The sequence below is a fragment of the Trifolium pratense genome, linkage group LG7 (assembly GCF_020283565.1).
Source record: "Trifolium pratense cultivar HEN17-A07 linkage group LG7, ARS_RC_1.1, whole genome shotgun sequence".
In the NCBI taxonomy this organism is placed as follows: domain Eukaryota; kingdom Viridiplantae; phylum Streptophyta; class Magnoliopsida; order Fabales; family Fabaceae; genus Trifolium; species Trifolium pratense.
In genome coordinates this window covers 51,717,717-51,737,515 of record NC_060065.1, presented here as the reverse complement: position 1 = coordinate 51,737,515, position 19,799 = coordinate 51,717,717, and the positions used below count along the sequence as shown (strand labels likewise).

Here is a 19,799-nt window from a genome sequence, read left to right as displayed (position 1 = left end):
TTTGATTCCTAATCAAGAAAGATGTTTATATTTAGTGTTTGACGTGTTTAGAACCTAATTACTCTAGGTATGCGAGAAAAAAAAATGAATAGTTCAATTTTTCATTAATGTACAGAAAATATAAAGCAAATACAGTATGTCATAAAAATGTGATTTCTGAAATTAAAAGTATATGAGCCAGAAGATATGCAACCTATGTCCAACAACAGTATAGTAATCACCGAAAATGACAAAGAAATTTGAGTCCAAGACATGCACCAAGAGACTAATATATAGGTCAACTTTAAAGACAAAGGAGTTGTTGAAAATAAGGAAGATATGGGTTCCAAATTCAGCAGAGTGGGATTGAGGGGACCCTCTTATCATCAGTATGAACTCTACACTAGCTAGAAACCTTTGAATGTATAAAGACAGCTTTGAAACCTTTGTATGTGTAGGACCTTTCAAGGGTTGTCTTAATACCAGAAAACTACTGCTAAATTATACACCTTTCTACTTGCCTTTTTGAATTTTTGGCCTTATAATTATGGGACTACTTTTGTTTCTTAGTCTAAAGAATGTGTATGTTATGATTTGTGGAAGTGGAATCAAGATTCATTACTGATACAACAGTTTCACACAGTTTTATTTATCACAACCATTGATTTTAAATCGGACGGTTTATATTACGCATGAACAAAAACCACTATAAACAATCTCAACCGTCAGTTTTCGATCGGACAACTACGACGAGTAACTGCGTCTAATCCAATTCATAATTTATATATGTTTGATTCCATTTAAGATTGATTCTAAAAGTGTATTACATTCAAAAAGGGTACAAAATTAATACATTCAAAATTCTAGTTGTATGTGATACTTAAGATCTAGTGCCTGATACGTCTTAAATGGAATTTACTTTACCCAAAAAAACTTAATCATGGAGAAAAAAAACTGAAAACAAAAATAGGATTCTTGTGACAAAATGTCAAAATCTTCACACATGCATAATACTACTATAATGGATAGGACACTACCGTTGAAAAATGCTATGAGCTTGTGTGATGGTGGGACAACTAATTTTGAATTTAGTTGCACCTAAAAAGATTACTCTAGATTAATTTACAATGAATTATTATTATTGTTCATGAATCATTCACGATCAACATTACCAACAAATTCCGAAATGTTAGTTGCATTATTCCAAAAGGTATGTTGAAAAAAACACAGTAATTAAGTTGAATTGTTAGTGTGTTTTTTATGTTAATCTACTTTAGGATTTGAAAGACGCCTCTGTTTTGAAATATTATATGTATTTGATATTGTTCTTGACGGGACTAAGATATACTCATGCTCGTCTTGTCGACTCAGTCCCTCACGTATAAAAGCTTAACAAAGGAACTTTCATCCGAACAATGGATCGCCTCCTCCAAAATAATAACGGTTGTCCTCAGATTCTTTTAAGAAGCGTGACGCCTTCACGGAATTAAATGGCGCTGACGCTTGACTGGGCAGCATCTCATAATGGCCACCCATCAATGTCTTAGCAGCTCCATCGTCACTCCAATATAAGGTGTTCTCCTTCAACACTTTAAGGTATGCAATTATTATATTCCTAAAAAACTTTTATTTCACGTTCTCATATTAACTTGAGCGTTGAAGTATTTGCAGATAGACTACCACCAACTTCAACCTTGACAGTTTGTTGCTCGACATTGGTCAGATTTTTAACATTCTAGATTAGATATCATGCTACCATATGCTTAAAACAATATTATCTTTATAACAAGATATCCTCATACATTTGTGGTCGGTAGTTTGATGTTCCATTGGTATAACTAGTAGATTTCCATCCAATGGCTAAGTGAAGATAAATTCAGATTTATCGTTGTGGTACGGTTAGATTGAAGTTTTTGGGAATATGTTTGTACTTGTGGAATACATAGACTCAAATGTGGCTCAAGATTGATTCTTGAAAATATTCAATTGAATTTGTAGGGAAACATTCATGTGACGTATCAGTGTTGTTCTTCATTAATATTATTGAAGCTTGCTTGTAAGAAGTTTGTATGGCTGAAAAAATCCTTACAAAAGCTTGCATAGACCAGTTATTTCATGCACAAATACATGAAAAGAGTTTCGTTGTATCAGTCATATACAACTAATACCATCATAATATCCTATACCATAGATGCATCTACAGCTCCCTCTAGATCTAGAATCAATAATATAATATCGGTTGTACTGCCTGTACATGATAACATAACATCATATGGAGTATTTTGATTGAATGGAGAAAAGAAGTCTTGAACCGTGCTAGACTTCGATGAATACTTCTGCACCATAGCTAAGCTAAATATAACCCTTCACTCATTTATTGAAAAACCACAACCGGGCGAAAAAACTGTGTTTTTTCTTGCATCTGGATAGGTAAATCTAGACAAAAACTGTGTTTTTTCCCATCCGAACTTACCAATCCACAGATGCAGCGGTTTTTAAGAATTGTGGAGATGAAAAAAGCTCTCATACATAAAACATGAATGATGTGAGAGCCCATCCCATAAATTTGAATATTGTTCAGCATGTACCCAAAATCTTAATGAACATACCAATATGATAAATAAAACTCAAATTTAGCTCATTGTCAAAACCGACCATAAAATAGACCAAAATATCACAACCAAAAAATTAGACCACTATACTGAGTAATAATAATATTCTATATTAAAAATAACCAAATTTCCCAATAGCCTCCTGTCAAAGATTATGGTAATCTAATATACATTTTGTTCATGTAAACTAGCCCCAAAAGTTGTGCCACAATTAATATCTTACTTTATGCAGCCAAGAGTTTCTTCATTCCCGCCTTCTGTTCTGCAGTGAGCCGAGTTGGGAATTTGATGTCAAACTTTATCCTCAAGTTTCCCTTCTTTGTTGGATCCTTTGGGAGCGGCATTCCTTCTCTTGGAACAATCTCCTCATACTCAGGATGAGCAACATTGTTGATCACTACAGTCAAGTTTCTACCATCAAGGGTAGTGAGATTCACTGTACAACCAGTTAAGGCTTCTGCAAGGGTGATCTTCTGAGTAACAATCAGATCATTTCCTTCACGAGTGAAGACACTGTGTGGCTTTTCCTCGACAATGAAAACAATGTCTGCAGGTATAGTATTAGGATGTTCGTTTCCCTTCTCGGGAAAGGTGATCTTTGTACCCTTCTTCCAGCCAGGTTTGATATTAATCGTCAAGATCTCATCCAAATTCATGGTTTTGCTGCACCGAGAAGGAAATGAAACAAAAGTCATCAATAGGGATTAGGGAATTGTACATCAAGAGGCCTTAATAATTCCATAATGAGAGATATCATGCATAAATTTCAGATATTCACCGCTTATCTTGAATTCTAGACTAACAGAGAAAATCTATAATGCTAGAAAAACAACATTTATTGATTCCACTTAACAAACACCAAGTCATTGCAACATTACACAAGAGAAGGATAAACCATCATAGCGTCATACTTCATCAATATGTTTGTCTGTGGAAGAAGACTTCTACATTCATAGGCTAAATAGGACTAGCATAATCTCAAAAACCAGACACACAAACTTTATAACAAATGCACAATGTGATCCACAATTTTTGTGATGCGAATGAGCATTAACAAACATCACAATTTGAGTATTACTTAGATCCCAAAAGTGCCATGTATAATCATATCTATAGTGTAACATTACGACATGGTTATTAAACCACAAGTTCTTGAAAGAGCAATTTTCAAAGCAGCTACCTACTGGCAATAAATAACACTTAATGATTAAAATGTTAAAGTTTATTTAATTCATTACTTAGAATAACAATAGTTACTGATTTATAACAACAGAACTATAGCTTCATATCGCGCATATACAACTGAGCAATACTTTTGATGAGAGTAAACCCTAACAAAAAATTGGTCTGTTAGGAAAAACTCAAGGCAAACCTAACTTAGGTGATTAAAATTTTGATTCAATTTAATTCGAAGCATCAGTATTTCACAATGTATCAAGAGGAATGTTCAACGGCAGTATCAATCAAAGCATACTATAACTTCTAGGTAGTTTTTTCATCTTTCAACAAAAAGAAAAATGCCACACAAATGGCACCACAAACATTGCATCAACCCGAACTACAACTACAACGTCTACCAGCATATTCTCAGCAAGATAGATGAATCAACAAAAACATAGATAAATGAATGATACATTACAATCTGCAAAATACTCACTGCAAAATCAAACATGTTGAGTATGGCTTATAGACATACTCGGGCAAGGGGCAGCGGGGGAGCCGAGCGAGTGTAGCGAGTTTTATATATATGGCTTGTAAAATTGAAAACTCTAATTCATTCAAGTAATAATACGGAACTACAGATGCTATATAGTCGCAGACATAGGCACACTGTGCGGAACTACATAAATAAACGGTCATGCTCATTGTTAGAGATTTTCATTTTCTATTTCTCTTTTGTTACCGGTTGTTGTTCTAACAATACACAAAGAATAACCATTTATGAATCAAATCAAAACTGCTAATCAGCCAAGCTATAAAACCAATCAGTCTATTTCTCAAGTTAATCCACAAGTGTTTGCACTTTTGTTCAAACCTATGAATCTTAGTAGTACTAATGCTACACTATGTACCAAACTGAAATTAAACTACTTCAAATAAACACAGCATTGAAAAAAGAACTAGGCAAGTAAAAACAACAACTCACCCATTAGCATCAAAAACTTCTCTGGTGATCTTCATCTTCTTAGTAGTCCCTTTATATATATCCTCAAGAGTGCAATGCAATTTGTTCTCAATAGGAGGCGCCTTACGAGGAGGGGGAGGAGGACCTTGATTCACAGAGCCTCCACTTCCTCCTCCATCCCTAAAGGATCTAAATATTCCCTCAGCAAACTGGTCATTAGGAAACCTTCCTCCCATTCCACCACCACCACCTCTTCCCATTCCTCCCATCATACCACTAAAGGGACTTGAAACACCAAAAAACTCAGCAAAAATATCATCAGGATTCCGAGGACTGAACCGATGCGGATAATCAGCATGAGTATAGTAAGTATTTCCACCACCACTAGCAGAAGCTTCAGGTGGTGGTGGCATTTGACCCTTTAACCCATCTTCACCATATTGATCATAAACAGCTCTCTTCTGAGAATCACTCAAAACCTAACACAAAATAAACATAACCCAGAAATAAAAATCAATCTTTAAGCATAACCCAGAAATAAAAATTGAATCTTTAAGCATAACCCAAGAATAAAAATTGAATCTTTAATTAATAATTTCATCTAAGATCCACTAAAAACATTAAAAAAAACTATGATTTATGATATTATAATAATACACTTACATCATAAGCTTCTGAGATTTGCTTGAATTTGGCTTCAGCTTCTTTCTTGTTATTAGGGTTTTTATCTGGATGCCATTTCATGGCAAGTTTTCTGTAAGCTTTCTTCAAGTCATCATCTTTAGCGTTCCTATCAACCTGTAAAAGCTTGTAATAGTCAACACCCATGTTAGGTTGTTGATCTTCTCTCTTTCTCTTCGTCAGTTTTTCTGAACTTTCTTGTAACCCTTTTTCGTCTTCTTCGTTTTCTGCGGCGTTCGTTTGTTCGGTGAATTTTTGGATGGTTTCAGAATGAGAAAAGAAAGGAAAGTTCTAGAAATTTATACTCAATGTTGTTGTTGGGTTTTTAGCTTCACACGATTTTACCTGAGGAGCACTAGTATTGCTTATATATAAGCATCTAATATCCCAACTAAAAGTCTAAAATCATATCTAAATAAAAAATAATATTTGCTCCAAAAATAATAATAATAATAATACTGTAATATTATTACGATGGCCGGATGGCCGTTTGGTCTATTGGTGATTGACGTTGTACTTAGTAGAAGTAGGAGGAACACGGTTCGATCCCCGCAACTATGATCGAGAGGATGTTGAAATTACTTGAGTAAAAAAAAATAATATAGAACACGGTTTTTATGTAATAGCTTTGTTAATAACAAACTTCATTTGTGTCAAGTTATATGTTCTATTCATTTTGAGAGGGTTATGTTTAATCTCCCTATTTTATTGTAATTATTTTATCCTATTAATATAGTTTTGGTGGGTGTAGTCTCTTTTGGAACATAGAAATCATCGTTACATCAGATAATTTTTTTTAATTATTTCTTAAAGCAAGGATATATGGAACGTTCCATTCCCAAATATTTTTTTTTTACGTACTGTTTTTATACGAGTGATCAGAGGAGTAGCAACAAACTCATGCAAACGTGTCTTTGTTTTTTTATTAGTAAATATTTTCGTGATATTCATATTTTGTCAATAAACACATTAGTCAAAGCAAATATGAACTCATAAAAGGAAAAAGAAGAGTGAAATATTGTCATTAAAATTGCCACGCAATAATTAAGAGACCATTAAGATGGTCAATGAAAATTTGAATCCATAAAAAAATAGCAAATATTGTCACCAATGTCTTTGCTAGAAATATTTTAGGAAATATTTTGACATCTTATTCTATTTTTTTTTAACATGAATACATTTAAATGTTCAAAAGAAATAATTTTTATAAAAATTATTAACTAAATATTTTAAACACTTTATGTATGGCGTTTAAATTTTTATTAGTAAATATTTTCGTTATCTATTATCTATTATTTATATGTTTAAGAGTTTTTTCTTAAGGAAACAAATCTACGTGTCACTTTCTTATGAACTTTAATTTTTACTAATCCAATGTGGCCTTTTTGCATAATGTCTAAAGGAGAGAGATGACGATTAAGAACAAATATATTAACCGTTAGATTAGTTTTTGCATAATGACCTTTTTTTATGAAAATAAAAGAACAAATATATGAACATGTGAGTTGGGAACGGGGAGTGGAGTATCACTCTCCATTATGTCATTTCTCCTTAAAATCTCCAAAATTTGGATCTTTTATCATATTTAAATAAACTATTACATTAAATATAAAATTAATTTTACAAATAATTAAAAAAATCACAATATTAAAATTTTAATAATCCATATTTTTTATGTGTGAAAAAAAATGATCTATATTTTTCATAGAACATTAACCCGGGCGATAGCACGGGTAAGTTATACTAGTAATTTAATAATATCAATCCCCTCGGGTGTTATCAATTATTTAGTTTTTCTCTAAACTACTCTTAAAATATTGTGGATAGTTTACACAATTAATAAAAATTGGTTATATAAGCAATAAAATACTTCCCAATTCTTCAAGGGATCATTTACGTCTCACCGATTTATTCCGGTGAATATTAGATATTCAACTTACAATTTTGAGTATCGGTACCCTTTAGGCAAAATTGATTTAAAATTTAAATTATTTTAATAATTAATATGAAAATAAGATATGACATTAAATTTTGTGTACAAAAATATTGGTACCCAACTATGAGGAAAGAATAGGGTGGCATGGGTTTCCATCATATCCGTAGCTTTAATTTAGCAATGTTGGAAAAACAAGGTTGGAATTTTCTAACCAATCCAAATGCTAGGGTTTCTAGAAATTTCAAAGCTAAATACTTCTCTAGTGGGGACTTTCTAGGAGCGTCTTTGGGACATAATTCTAGCTACGTGTGGCGTAGCATTTGGTCTTCTCGTATATTGTTGAAAGAAGGCTAGCGTTGGAAAATAGGTGATGGTACCGACATACCAATATGGAACACTCCATGGCTTAGGAATGAGCTTAATCCCTATTATAACAACCCCAACAACTCAGACCTTACTAATGCAAAGGGTTCATGCGCTAATTGACATGCAACAGGGAGTTTGGAATGAAGCTGTCATCCGAAGCAACTTCAATGTGAGAGATGTTGAAGAAATTCTGAAGATACCACTTGTGAGCATGGCTAGAAAAGATGATATTATATGGAGATTTGATAAGAAAGGGCTTTACTCAGTTAAAAGTGCATATCGAGTTTGTGTGGATGTTTTAATTAATAGAGATGAACGGAAGGTGGAAGGAGATTGGAATAAATTGTGGAACCGCCCTATTCCTCCGAAGGTCAAACACTTCATGTGGCGCCTAGGAAGGAATTGTTTGCCAAATAGACAAAGATTATCTAGCAAGGGAGTTGATTGTCAAGAAAATTGTGTTGTGTGTCAATATCTTATACCGAGTACAATTGGCATCTGTTTCTGTGTTGTGGCTAGCCCTTGAGAAGCTAATGGACTTTGCTGAAAGTTTTCATGAAGTGTTCATTAGACTTTGGAAAGAATTGAATTCCTCTCAACTTATTAATTTTGCAATGACTTCTTGGAGCATATGGAAGATGAGGAACTTGAAGCTTTGGGAGAACAAGGATGAGTGACCGGACCAGGTAGTGCATCGTGCCCAAGGTATGTTACGCGCATGGCATATGGCAAGACAAAGTGCAGCAGATGCCGTACCAGAACAGCAGCAAATCGGCACGGCAGAGTGGACTGCTCCTCCTCGTGGTTATTGTAAATGCAACATTGATGCGCGCGGCAATGTCTACAGCTGATGGGAAGGTGAGTATGGGAGCTTGTGTGCACGATGAGAATGGCCATTTTATAAGTGCAATGACTAATGTGCTGAAGCTGAAGCTTGTGGTCTCTTACAAGGCCTCCAATGGATTGAACATAAAGGCTATCAAGATGTGATTGTTGAACTTGATCGTAAAATGGTGGTAGATGATGTCAACATCAACAACATGAATCGATCGGAATATAGCTCTATTATCCTTGATTGCAAGAATGTACTTCAAAATCATAACAACTTTGTAGTTGTGTTTACTAGGCCTAGGCGACAAGTAAATGGTAGTGCCCATGCTCTAGCACGAGCAGCCTTATCCCACGTTTCTCGCAATACTTTTGATGTTATTCCTACATGTATTTGTTACTATTATTATTAATGAAATGCCTTAAGTTTGCTTGCCTAAAAAAAATGTAAGTTAGTTACCGAAATGTACATCTTTATTTTAATAGTATCTCATATTTTAACAATTTTGATTTCTTAGCGGATAAATTAGCTTACTACGGTTGAACTTACAACAAATAATTTATTAACTTATAGTTTATATAACAAATAAGTTGGGTGTTGAATTTGTAATTGATAAAATTAGCAATCGAATTAACTTTTAAATTGAAATGACATACTTTCGAAGGTTTAGTCTAATAGTAAAAAGACATGTCTTTGATCCAAAAGGTCTTACACTCGAGTCCCACTAGTGCTCTTGGTGTGAGGTAAATGTAATTACTTTTGTAAGTGATCTAAGGTCCCTCAAGTTTTCTCTTCATTAGAATATGGCACAATTCCTTCACTTTAAACGAAATGACGTAAAAAAAATGTTTAATTATCATTTTATTTGTTTCCAGTAAGATGGCGTTGATGACAAATCGTCACACTATCTAATCCATGCCTATTTTAGCAACATTAGATACATTTTAGTAGGTTTTTAGCAATAAATATAAGAGAAATCTAACCATTAGCTTGATTACTTGATTTGCAAGAAAACAGGAAAAATTGCAGGAAATGGAGGATTTTCACTACGCTGGGGGCGTAGGCCATCACGCGCCGCGTGATGGAGCTCACAGAGAGCCCAGATTTTGACTCTGATCACGCGCCGCGTGATGCCTTACCACGCGCGGCGTGAAGCTTTGCTGAAGAAGAAGATTGCTCTCTGACTTGATCACGCGCCGCGTGATTCTGTTACCACGCGCGGCGTAGTTGATGGAGTTGCAACCACGCGCGGCGTGATAGATCTGGCGCGCGGCGTGGTTGCCTTCTGTATATATACTTTCTGCATAATTCTGTTTGGGGGTGGAAAAAAATTAGAGGAATCTGATCTTGATCTCGGGAATTGTTTTCCAGGCACGATTGAAGGCTGATCCTGCGTTGCAGAGGCTAAAGGTGGCTAGATTGGAAGCATTCAACATCATGGGAGTGGAATCCTTGAAGTTGGAGCAAGAATCGAGCTACTTCACGATGAGAGGCTAGACCTCCATTGAGGTTGGATCATGATGAGGAACTAAACCAATGTATTTCATGTAATCAATTGTATCTGTACTGAATCTCTCTTTTATGAATGTTATTCAATGAAATTCTATCCTTAATGCTTTACAATTTCTGATCAATCTTGCAATGAACTTAGATTTTAATTATGTACGAGAGTATGAGTTGAAATCAGAACTGAATTCATTGTGCATTTGAGTGTTTCCGGTCGAGAGATTGAAACATAGAATGTAGCATACGATCAACGCGTTTTCAAATACTCCGCTACCGGTAGCTTCCATCCAAGAGATTGGAGAAGTATCGGTAGAGGATAGGGTGGATTTTGACAAGAGATTGCGATTCACCATATTGTTGATCTAGTTGTAACATTCGAGTGATTCATTACGATACAATTGAATTGCATGTGAATACTAGTGTTTAGGGAATTGTCGACGATCCAACCTCATTCTTAATCAATTGATTTCTCAACATTTTCGTACAAGCACATCTTTCAAACTAAACCCCCAATTTATGTGTATTCTTTGCATCATGTTTATGAACATTATTCGACTAGTTTAATCACACAATCCCTGTGGATCGATATTTTTATTACTACGTGGTAATTCGTTCACTTGCGAAAATTATCCATCAGGCGTAGATAAAATTATGAAAATAAAAATGATAAACTAATTGAATTGACTTATCAAAATAAACTATAAGCTAGTTCGTCATCTTTTTCACTAATTTATAATAAAATACACTCAAATACACCTAAAAATTAAATGAATCTATGTATTTTGTTTGTTTCAATATTCGCTATACTCCAAAATCAAAATCCCCAATCCTCATTAAACTTTAAATTTACCAAACTTAATTTTTTTAGTTCTAATGAAATATTTCAAACACTTCACATGTGCCTCTCTTCCAAATAATTCATTTTGTTATAAATAAATAAGATAAATTATTAATATGTGCATATTTATATAAGAACACGAAAGAAAAAAAAAATGAAATACTCATAATTAAACCAATTTAATCATACAAATAAGCACAGTCATAGAAGAAAAAAGGCTACAAAAAAAAGGGATGGATGGATAATGAATGATCTAGCAAGGAATTTGGCGAGTGAACCATTTAAGAACCCGAACTGGAAGCTTCACAAGACCCACAGCCAAATTTGCCAATCCAGTGCAGCAAATGCAACATGGGCACAAACAACTCAATATAGACCTGCATAATATATAATTCCCATTAAATCTACAATTCACATTCACAAACCAAAAACCCGAACCAATTTAACAGTTTGGTTTGGTTCGGTTTGAAAAATAAACAGTTCAATTCAGTTCAGTTACTATGAATTTTAAAAACAGTTTGATTCAACTCAGTTCGGTTTTCCTCCATAACCAAATCATGCCCACACCTACCAAAAATCATAAAAAAAACAAAAGTAAGGAGCATCATGTTCTTAATATACATATATATTTTTCCACCATAATATATATAATGTATTATTAATGGTGTAGTAGTTTGTTCATTTCAATTTTGTTCACAAAATTAAGGTTTGAAACTGCTATTTTTACAATAGTATTATAATATTTTTTAAAAAAAATGGAGACTAAAGCAAAAAATTACACTCACATCACATTCTATAAAATAATATTTCTTAACCATTGCATCACACATATAATATATATATATATATATTGGACGAAGCATGACCCTCTCTGGTCCTAAAAGGGATCCACCCCGACTAACTTGTATACTAAGAACATTTATTAGAAAAAACAATATTTTAACTTTTAAAAATTGAATGTGTGGATAAAATGTAAAGTCGATACGTTGTACGACATCAATTGAACTAATCACTACAAAGGTCTGACGCAAATAGTTTGTGTGCAGAGTGTGCGAGTGTTATAAACTTTAAAACATTGAATTTGATTCGTACATAATACTATAACAAAAAATTGTACTAAGCTAGATCTGCCACTATACATTATTTATAAAATGACATATTGATCATCAACTCATAATAAAATTGAAGGGGAAAAAACTAGAAAAATAGAGAGAAATTACATACCCAAAAATCCAGATAACTGCACCAACAAGAGATAAAATCAAAGCCAAAAGAGCAAAAGGTAATCCAAGCAAGAAACCCAATGGCTTGCATTCACAACCTTCATCTTCCATATTCTCTTTCTGAAATATTCGTTAATTAATTTGTCTTTGTGAACGTGAAGAAGAACGAGGAGGGGTAAGTGGAGAAGTTAAGGGGTTTATTTATATAAGCGATTAATTAAACGTGTTGTGTTGATTTTTTCCATTTATATACAAGTTGAATACAACAACCGTAACCGGCAACGCGACTTTTTTAATTGTAATTAAGATAGAAATTACGAGTAGCGTCCACTATTATTCATTTTAAAGACAAAAATACCCTTGCAAATCTCATAATTTATGCGTTGTTGGGAGGTTAGTTTTGGTACTTCACTGTCCGGAAACTTCCTTCTATGATTCATCAAGCATAATGCTTTGCTGGCCGTCTTCTATTACTACTTCAACTTCAATCACCAAGTTGAAAATTGACTTCATTTTTTAATAAAGAATTTTCTTCTTGAGTTTTTTCTCTTATTCTTTTTAGTATGCAAAATCCTATGATCCAAATCCCATCATCGTATAAGGACTAGTATTGCTTAAAAGGTCAAGTTGTGCTTTGAACAATTTTCTGTCTTTTACAAAGTTTTTTTTTTTGTCAAAAAATTGATTGATTATTATTGCCACAATATTTGAAGGAATTCAATTTCAAATATTTAAGATATCTAAGTACTTAACTCATTCAAATAATATAATAGTTTGTCTCAGTGAGCTTAGCTCAGTTGGTAGGGACATCGCATTATATGTGCAGGAGCCTGAGTTCGAACCCGGGACACTCCACTTATTCACCTTTAAGGTGAATTTTCTAGTCACCGGGCTACTTGACAAAAAAAAAAATATATAATAGTTTTTCTACAAATGTACGCTTTCATAATCAGACAAAAGTCTTTATTTTAGAAATTTCGTTCAAAAGTTAATTTTTATTTATGAGCATCTTAGTTTATCTATGTAATTGTAAGGATCAGATCCTCTCTAGTCAATAGAGGATCCTCTCAAATCTTAGTCTTTCATTAATATTTAAAATGTCTTTCAATAATTAAAAAAAATAGAGATGTGAATCCAAACTTTATTCTCTTGGTGAGATTGTCACGCAAGACAATCCATTTTCGTAATTGTATAACTTGCAAAAAAGTTCTGAAATTCAGAAATTTCATGTGTAAAACTTTTGATTATTTTGAATGATTTAGTAAAGCTGTATTTAAAGAGTATTGAAAGTTGAAAATCTTCATATTGGACAGACTTACCAAGCCCAATGCCCGTATTTTTGGGCCCAAATATATCGATCCCTTCCATATGAGAACTGATTATTGGTTTAATCTTGCTAGTTATGTATAGGAAACTAATTGCACCCTGAGTAGTGTTATATGAACACAAAAAGACCGGACAAAAATACGACACAACCTTTCTTCACTCACAGCATAATTTTCGAGATATGCAAAAAGAATTTAATTTATATGCACCGTCGGTGTAAAGTTATTTTGCACATGCGTCCAATAAAAAATCGACACATCATGTATGGTCATTAAAAACACATGATTTGTCACATTCATTAAATGACGTGGCAACGCGTCATTGGATGTATGTGTAAAAATAATTTACACCGACGGTGCACAACAATTAAACTCATGCAAAAAATATTAAAAAAAACATAAAGTGAAACTTTGTTGTATTTTTGTTAGAATATTGTGTTGAAATAACATTTCTCTAAGTTATAACTCTCGATATTCATTATAAATTAGATGAAAGACGAACAAATAAATGATACTAGTTTGATCGATTTCGTGTGTCAAAAATGAAATTTTTAAATGGTATTTTATAGACAAAATGACATGTTATTATCTGGCTAAGTTTAGGGATAGTTCGTGTTTTTTTTAGTGTAAAGTGTAAGCAAATATCATCAAAGAACTTGACCACATCCTTTCAAAAATAAAAATTGACTACATATGGGTGTGTGCCACTATTATACTATATCACTATTCTTGTATACACATATTTATATAGATTTATTTACATGTATACATATACAAAAACAATATAAGATCCAAATCGAATATCCAAACAAAACACTTGTCGCCACAAAACTTGCATAGAATACTTCCATACATATTAGACAAAATGTTCATCTCCATATATATCTTGTCATGCTTCTGGGCCAGCCAGGTCTTCAAATATCATTTCCAGATCACATAGATAGATCCAATATGCTACAGAGTACAATATGCCCCTCTCAGAAATTAGATTTTGCTGCAATAACTAACTGCATTTCTGAATTTAAATTTATAAGGGTCAAATCTTATAAAAAGAATATAATTAGGGAGTATATTTCAGCAGTTCCAGAGTAGATATTTAATAGTACATTTTTTTATGGGTAAGGCTGGAATGAATTCTCTCCCGTGAATTTTTCACTGTTACACCACAGCCATCCATGTTTTTTAAAAAAATTAAAATTATAAATGTAATAAAAATGAAAGTTCTAGATTGCACTGCATATAAAGTACATGGAAGAGGATCATCTCTTCAATTGCTACGAGAGTATTTATTGACAATTGATATTATTTAAAGATTTCTTTTAGATGAGTTGAGTATCGAGTTCATCGATATATATTAAGATATACTTGAAGACTTCAAGCCTCATAAAGTGCTAATTAATAGAGGTGTATTGCTGAATACTCCTTCTGGCCTTAATTATATTCAAATGTCACTTTTTAGATAAATTGAATAACTAATGTATCTAGTTTATTAGTTATTCAATGTATCCAAAAAATGATATTTGCTTATAATTAATATCGGAAGGAGTAATTTCCAAGTATCTTGTTAGTGGAGTTAAAATCATTAGTCCCAATGTTAAGAGTGGAGTTAAAATCACACTCATAATTTTAAATTGTGGTTATAGTTTGTGAATTACAGCGTGAAATAATTTTGTATTAGTAGCAAACATAAAAATTAATGTTATATATTATTTTGATTTTTATATAATTTTCTTTATATTGTATAGATTTTTATTCAATTTAAAAATATTATTATTTTCGCCCCACACATCAAATATTTTCCTCCACCCACCAAAGTTTCCAATTCTCTCCGTGGATTCCCTCCCCCACTCGTGTTTGGATCCCAATTTTTTCCTTTTTTATTGGTACAAAAGACGGTCAATGGTCCAACAGAAAACTAAGAAACTATTCGAACATTCCTAGGCATGGAAGTCTCAGACATGTCATCAAAAAGAAGTTTTTGAAGCTCACTAGGCGGAGACTCCATCATAGTACAATTATAAGAGTCCAGAGAAAAGCTAAAATTAGTCATCCAGTCAGCACACCGATTGCCCTCTCTTTACTTATAATTAATAGTTGAATTAGTTATTCAATATATCCAAAAAAATGATATTTACTTATAATTAATGTCGGAAGGAGTAATTTGCAAGTATCTTATTAGTGGAGTTAAAATCATTAGTCCCAATGTTAAGAGTGGAGTTAAAATCACACTCATAATTTTAAATTGTGGTTATAGTTTGTGAATTACAGCGTGAAATAATTTTGTATTAGTAGCAAACATAAAAATTAATGTTATATATTATTTTGATTTTTATATAATTTTCTTTATATTGTATAGATTTTTATTCAATTTAAAAATATTATTATTTTCCCCCCACCCATCAAATATTTTCCTCCACCCACCAAATTTTCCAATTCTCTCCGTGGATTCCCTCCCCCACTCGTGTTTGGATTCCAATTTTTTCCTTTTTTTTTTCTTACAAAAGAGGGTCAATGGCCCAACAAAAAACTAAGAAATTATCTGAACATTCCTAGGCATGGAAGCCCAGACATATCATCAAAAAGAAGTTTTTGAAGCTCACTTGGCGAAGACTCCATCATAGTACAATTATAAGAGTCCAGAGAAAAGATAAAATTAGTCATCTAGTCAGCACACCGATTGCCCTCTCTCCAAGTATGATGAAATTGGACTTGCCAGTCCAAGGTCAAAAGTTTGCGAATGCGCCGCACCAACGTGGGAATCGATCCACTAAACTTGAACTTGTCTAAAACCATGTTAATCAAAATCTTGGAGTCAATATTTCAATGACCTAGTGACCCAATGCCCTCGCCGGTTCGATGTCCGGTCCGATTTTTAAAACATTGGTTCCAATACTCTGTATCTAAATTCATGGAAAGCAACAATTGAGAGCAAAATATTAAATTAGTAGATCTTAGAGTTCCTAAAATTATTGGGAAGGAAAAAAGGAGTGTAATAATAATACTAATCGATCTCATTAATAAGTTTTTTTTTTTGCCTGATTCTAAGTTTTGCCACGGTTAAACCGTGGCTAAAGCTTATCGGAACTCTTTTCAACTCTTTCGGTTTACACTTATTACCAAGTGTTACAACAAATATTCGGTTTAGCCACGGTTAAACTGTGGCTAAATGTTCAAAATTCATTTTTTAACTTTTTTAAAAGGGGTAAAATGAGAATATTAGTTTGTTTGTAGGGGTAAAGAGTTAAATGTTGGGATAAAAAAAAATTCTAGTTTTTTTTAGGCATGACCTGTTCAAAATTGTGGACTAATGGGTCGGCGTATCAACCCAATCTATTTTTGACAGCTGTAAATAAAGAATTTAATTTATATGCACCGTGATCAGTGTAAAATTATTTTGCACATTCATCTAATAATATAACGACACATCATGTATGGTAATTAAAAACACATGATGTGTCACATTCATTAAGTGATGTGGCAACGTGTCATTGGATGTATGTGTAAAAAACTTTTACACCGACGGTGCACAACAATTAAACTCGTAAATAAATCTAGTTTTACTCCTAGAAACAATTATCCACATATGAATTATTCTAGACCAATATTTAAAAAGTCTTTTTTCAAGCACTAGCTAAATCGAAAAATCATTTTCATAAGTTGCCAATTCAAAAAAGCATTAAGAATGAGAATAAAACATCAATATCGTAAATAACAAGAATATATAATTTACAGATTAGAAGTTATTCAAGATATTGATAGTTAATTACATATAATCCTAACATATATTATATAGAAATGAATTACTCATACTTATGGTAGTTTTACACAAAAACAAGAAATGACGATGAAATTAGCGTATTTAACTCACTCTTGAATATGAATAACTCTTAAACCAATAATCGCAAGGGAAGGATATGAAAGTAACAGTATTTATTTATATATAAAACTTAAATACTAACTTTGTACAATGTGTTGGGATAAATCAATGATTTTCTAAACTAAAATTATATTAGAAACTAAATAAATTTGAGACTTATCAAACCTACCCATTGTATCCCTTTTTCTCCCATGCATGTAACCTAGAACTAGTATCTCGCCATCCCTCACCAAATTCCTTCCAAATCCCCATTCTGAAACACAATGAAAGAGAGTATATACATCTTCATACTCCAAACAATAAAGGAAGAAGATGATTAAACTAATTCAACAAAGTTCAAAATCATAAGACAGAGATAGTTACGATAAAAAAGAGATATACCTCTTTTAGAATTATAATTTTCGTACAATCCCTTCTCTATTTTAACAAAAATAAAAAAATTATCTTTATCATCACAAATAATTCAAAAATAATTGCAGACAACTATAATATTCAAGATTGTTGATGTATTGGTGTGTCAGTGTGGTTTCGGTGTGTCTGTCATACGCAATTTTACTTTACACTGCAATTACCGCCTGATGTTATTGTGGTGTTGGCTACATCTTTAAATTGTGACCTCATCAAATGATGTGGTCCGCAATTTAGAACATGCTCACACCCTAACTTGTAGGGTATGGGGCAATTACATTTTTTTTTGAACTAGAACAACCAACTTTATATGCCTAAGAGTAACATATTTATATACCATGCAGGATGCGGCCATTACAGAAATATTATATGATCAAATTAAGTAATTGAGTTTAAGTAATTAATGAATTTTTTTTAAACGAATCATTTGAAAAAACTCAAGATCATTTTACTTACCTCGTAGTAGAATTTTAGATTATTAAGATCCTTTCCACGAAACCATAAAGGGTTAATGAGAAGAATAAAGAAAACTATCATATGATTTTGTAGGATTAGTAATAGAATTCGTTCCACAGTTGCATTATTGAATTGAAACAGGGTCAATGTCACTGCCTTGGTTTTGGATTGTCTTTAATATATGGGGACCCCTATGAGAAGGACACCCAATATTGATATAGAAACTCAGATTCCTTATATAATTGTAATGACCGGCCAGCAGCTACAATTATTGCTATTTTGAGGACCCTTTTTTAAAAAAAAAAAAATATTTATGTTCATCTTCATAGCTCATAAGGACCATCAGTAAATTGAGACATTTGTGTCTTTTTTATAGTACTAACAAAGTATGCGAATTGACTAAGAGAAAAATGAATGGTTCCCACCACATTGGTCCCTTCATCCACGTGGTTTGAGTTTGGATTGAAAGACCCATCACCTAAATTATATTTAATTTCCATGCCATTAAAGATATAAGTATAATGAGATATAAGAAATCAAAGTATAATATGTACAAAAAAAAAATCAAAGTATAATCAATATTTTAAGACATTTACACCATTTAATAACTTATTGATATTGCTAAGGATATATGGAGGTGTATACTCAGTCAGAGATGATTTTGTGTTGAATACTATATTTTTTAGTAAGTGTGTATTTGAAACATAATCTTAAAGAACAAGAAGGGGTCTTATATATAGGCCTTTGGATTGACCGTGCTTCCCGCCAGTTCATGTTTTCCTCAAGTCTAAGGCGTGTGATCGTGGGAGAGCCGGGTCGTGGGTCTTGGCAAAATGGATTGGGTCTGTTCTTTTTGGCACGACAAACCAAATAAGGGTGTTAACGGGCCTGAGCGAATTGGGCCCTTGTTGGGTTGTCCGGTACACTTACATTCTTTTATTTTCTAGTAATGAGAGATTTGAGTAGTATGCATCATAAGATTATAAGCTCAGTCTTTATTGATTCATTGTAAATATAAAAAAAAAAAACTTACGATCTTTTGCATATATACTCTATTTTCCTCCAATATGCGGTAATTAATTTTTTTTTAACCCTAATAGGCACCCCAAGTCCCCATAGTCTACTAGGTTTTTTAATCTGCTATAAGATTAATTCTCAAAATAATGGCAAGTATATGGGTTTTTTTTCTTCTAATAAGGATTGAATTATTTTTCAAATGAGAGAGTGCGAAAGTATTATTCTCCACGGTCCTAATTAATGTCATATTTTTAGATATATTATTGTATTTCTGTTTCCTTTCATGCAAAGATAAATATATTATTGTGCAAAAAAAAACTTTTACATACATGTTACATAAATTAAAACCAAATATATATTCGATTGAAATTCACTATATTACATAAACCATACCCATAAAAAATGATAACAAGAGGTGTGAAATGTGTAATGGTGAGATATTTGAATCATGACAAGGATTGTTTGTCTCAATCGTTTGTGGTTTGTGGCACACACACAATGTAGACCCTCTCTATAGATGTATAGTATTAGTAGGTTGGTAATAGAAAATGAGAGTAGTCAGAGTGACACTCACGGCATAGGTTCAACGACAATTTGTACTTTCACATTAAAAAATCTTTT

General features: G+C 32.7%; 3 protein-coding genes across 3 annotated transcripts; 1 reads left to right on the top strand and 2 right to left on the bottom strand.

Moving 5' to 3' along the window:
- Nucleotides 1–2,681: 2,681 nt before the first annotated feature.
- On the bottom strand, nucleotides 2,682–5,790 carry LOC123894733 (dnaJ homolog subfamily B member 13-like). Its single transcript, XM_045944798.1, has 3 exons — nucleotides 5,380–5,790; nucleotides 4,738–5,195; nucleotides 2,682–3,254 (listed from the first exon to the last, which is right to left on the bottom strand). The coding sequence occupies exons 1-3, from the start codon at nucleotides 5,542–5,544 to the stop codon at nucleotides 2,816–2,818; spliced, it is 1,062 nt and encodes a 353-aa protein (XP_045800754.1). The 5' UTR covers nucleotides 5,545–5,790; the 3' UTR covers nucleotides 2,682–2,815.
- Nucleotides 5,791–7,703: 1,913 nt separating this feature from the next.
- LOC123896601 lies at nucleotides 7,704–8,376 on the top strand. The gene is made up of 2 exons (XM_045946972.1): nucleotides 7,704–8,103; nucleotides 8,219–8,376. The coding sequence occupies exons 1-2, from the start codon at nucleotides 7,704–7,706 to the stop codon at nucleotides 8,374–8,376; spliced, it is 558 nt and encodes a 185-aa protein (XP_045802928.1).
- A 2,641-nt stretch (nucleotides 8,377–11,017) lies between these two features.
- LOC123894732 (signaling peptide TAXIMIN 2-like) lies at nucleotides 11,018–12,328 on the bottom strand. Its single transcript, XM_045944797.1, has 2 exons — nucleotides 12,097–12,328; nucleotides 11,018–11,249 (listed from the first exon to the last, which is right to left on the bottom strand). Exons 1-2 carry the CDS (start codon nucleotides 12,204–12,206, stop codon nucleotides 11,126–11,128), a joined length of 234 nt encoding a protein of 77 aa, XP_045800753.1. The 5' UTR covers nucleotides 12,207–12,328; the 3' UTR covers nucleotides 11,018–11,125.
- Nucleotides 12,329–19,799: the final 7,471 nt, after the last annotated feature.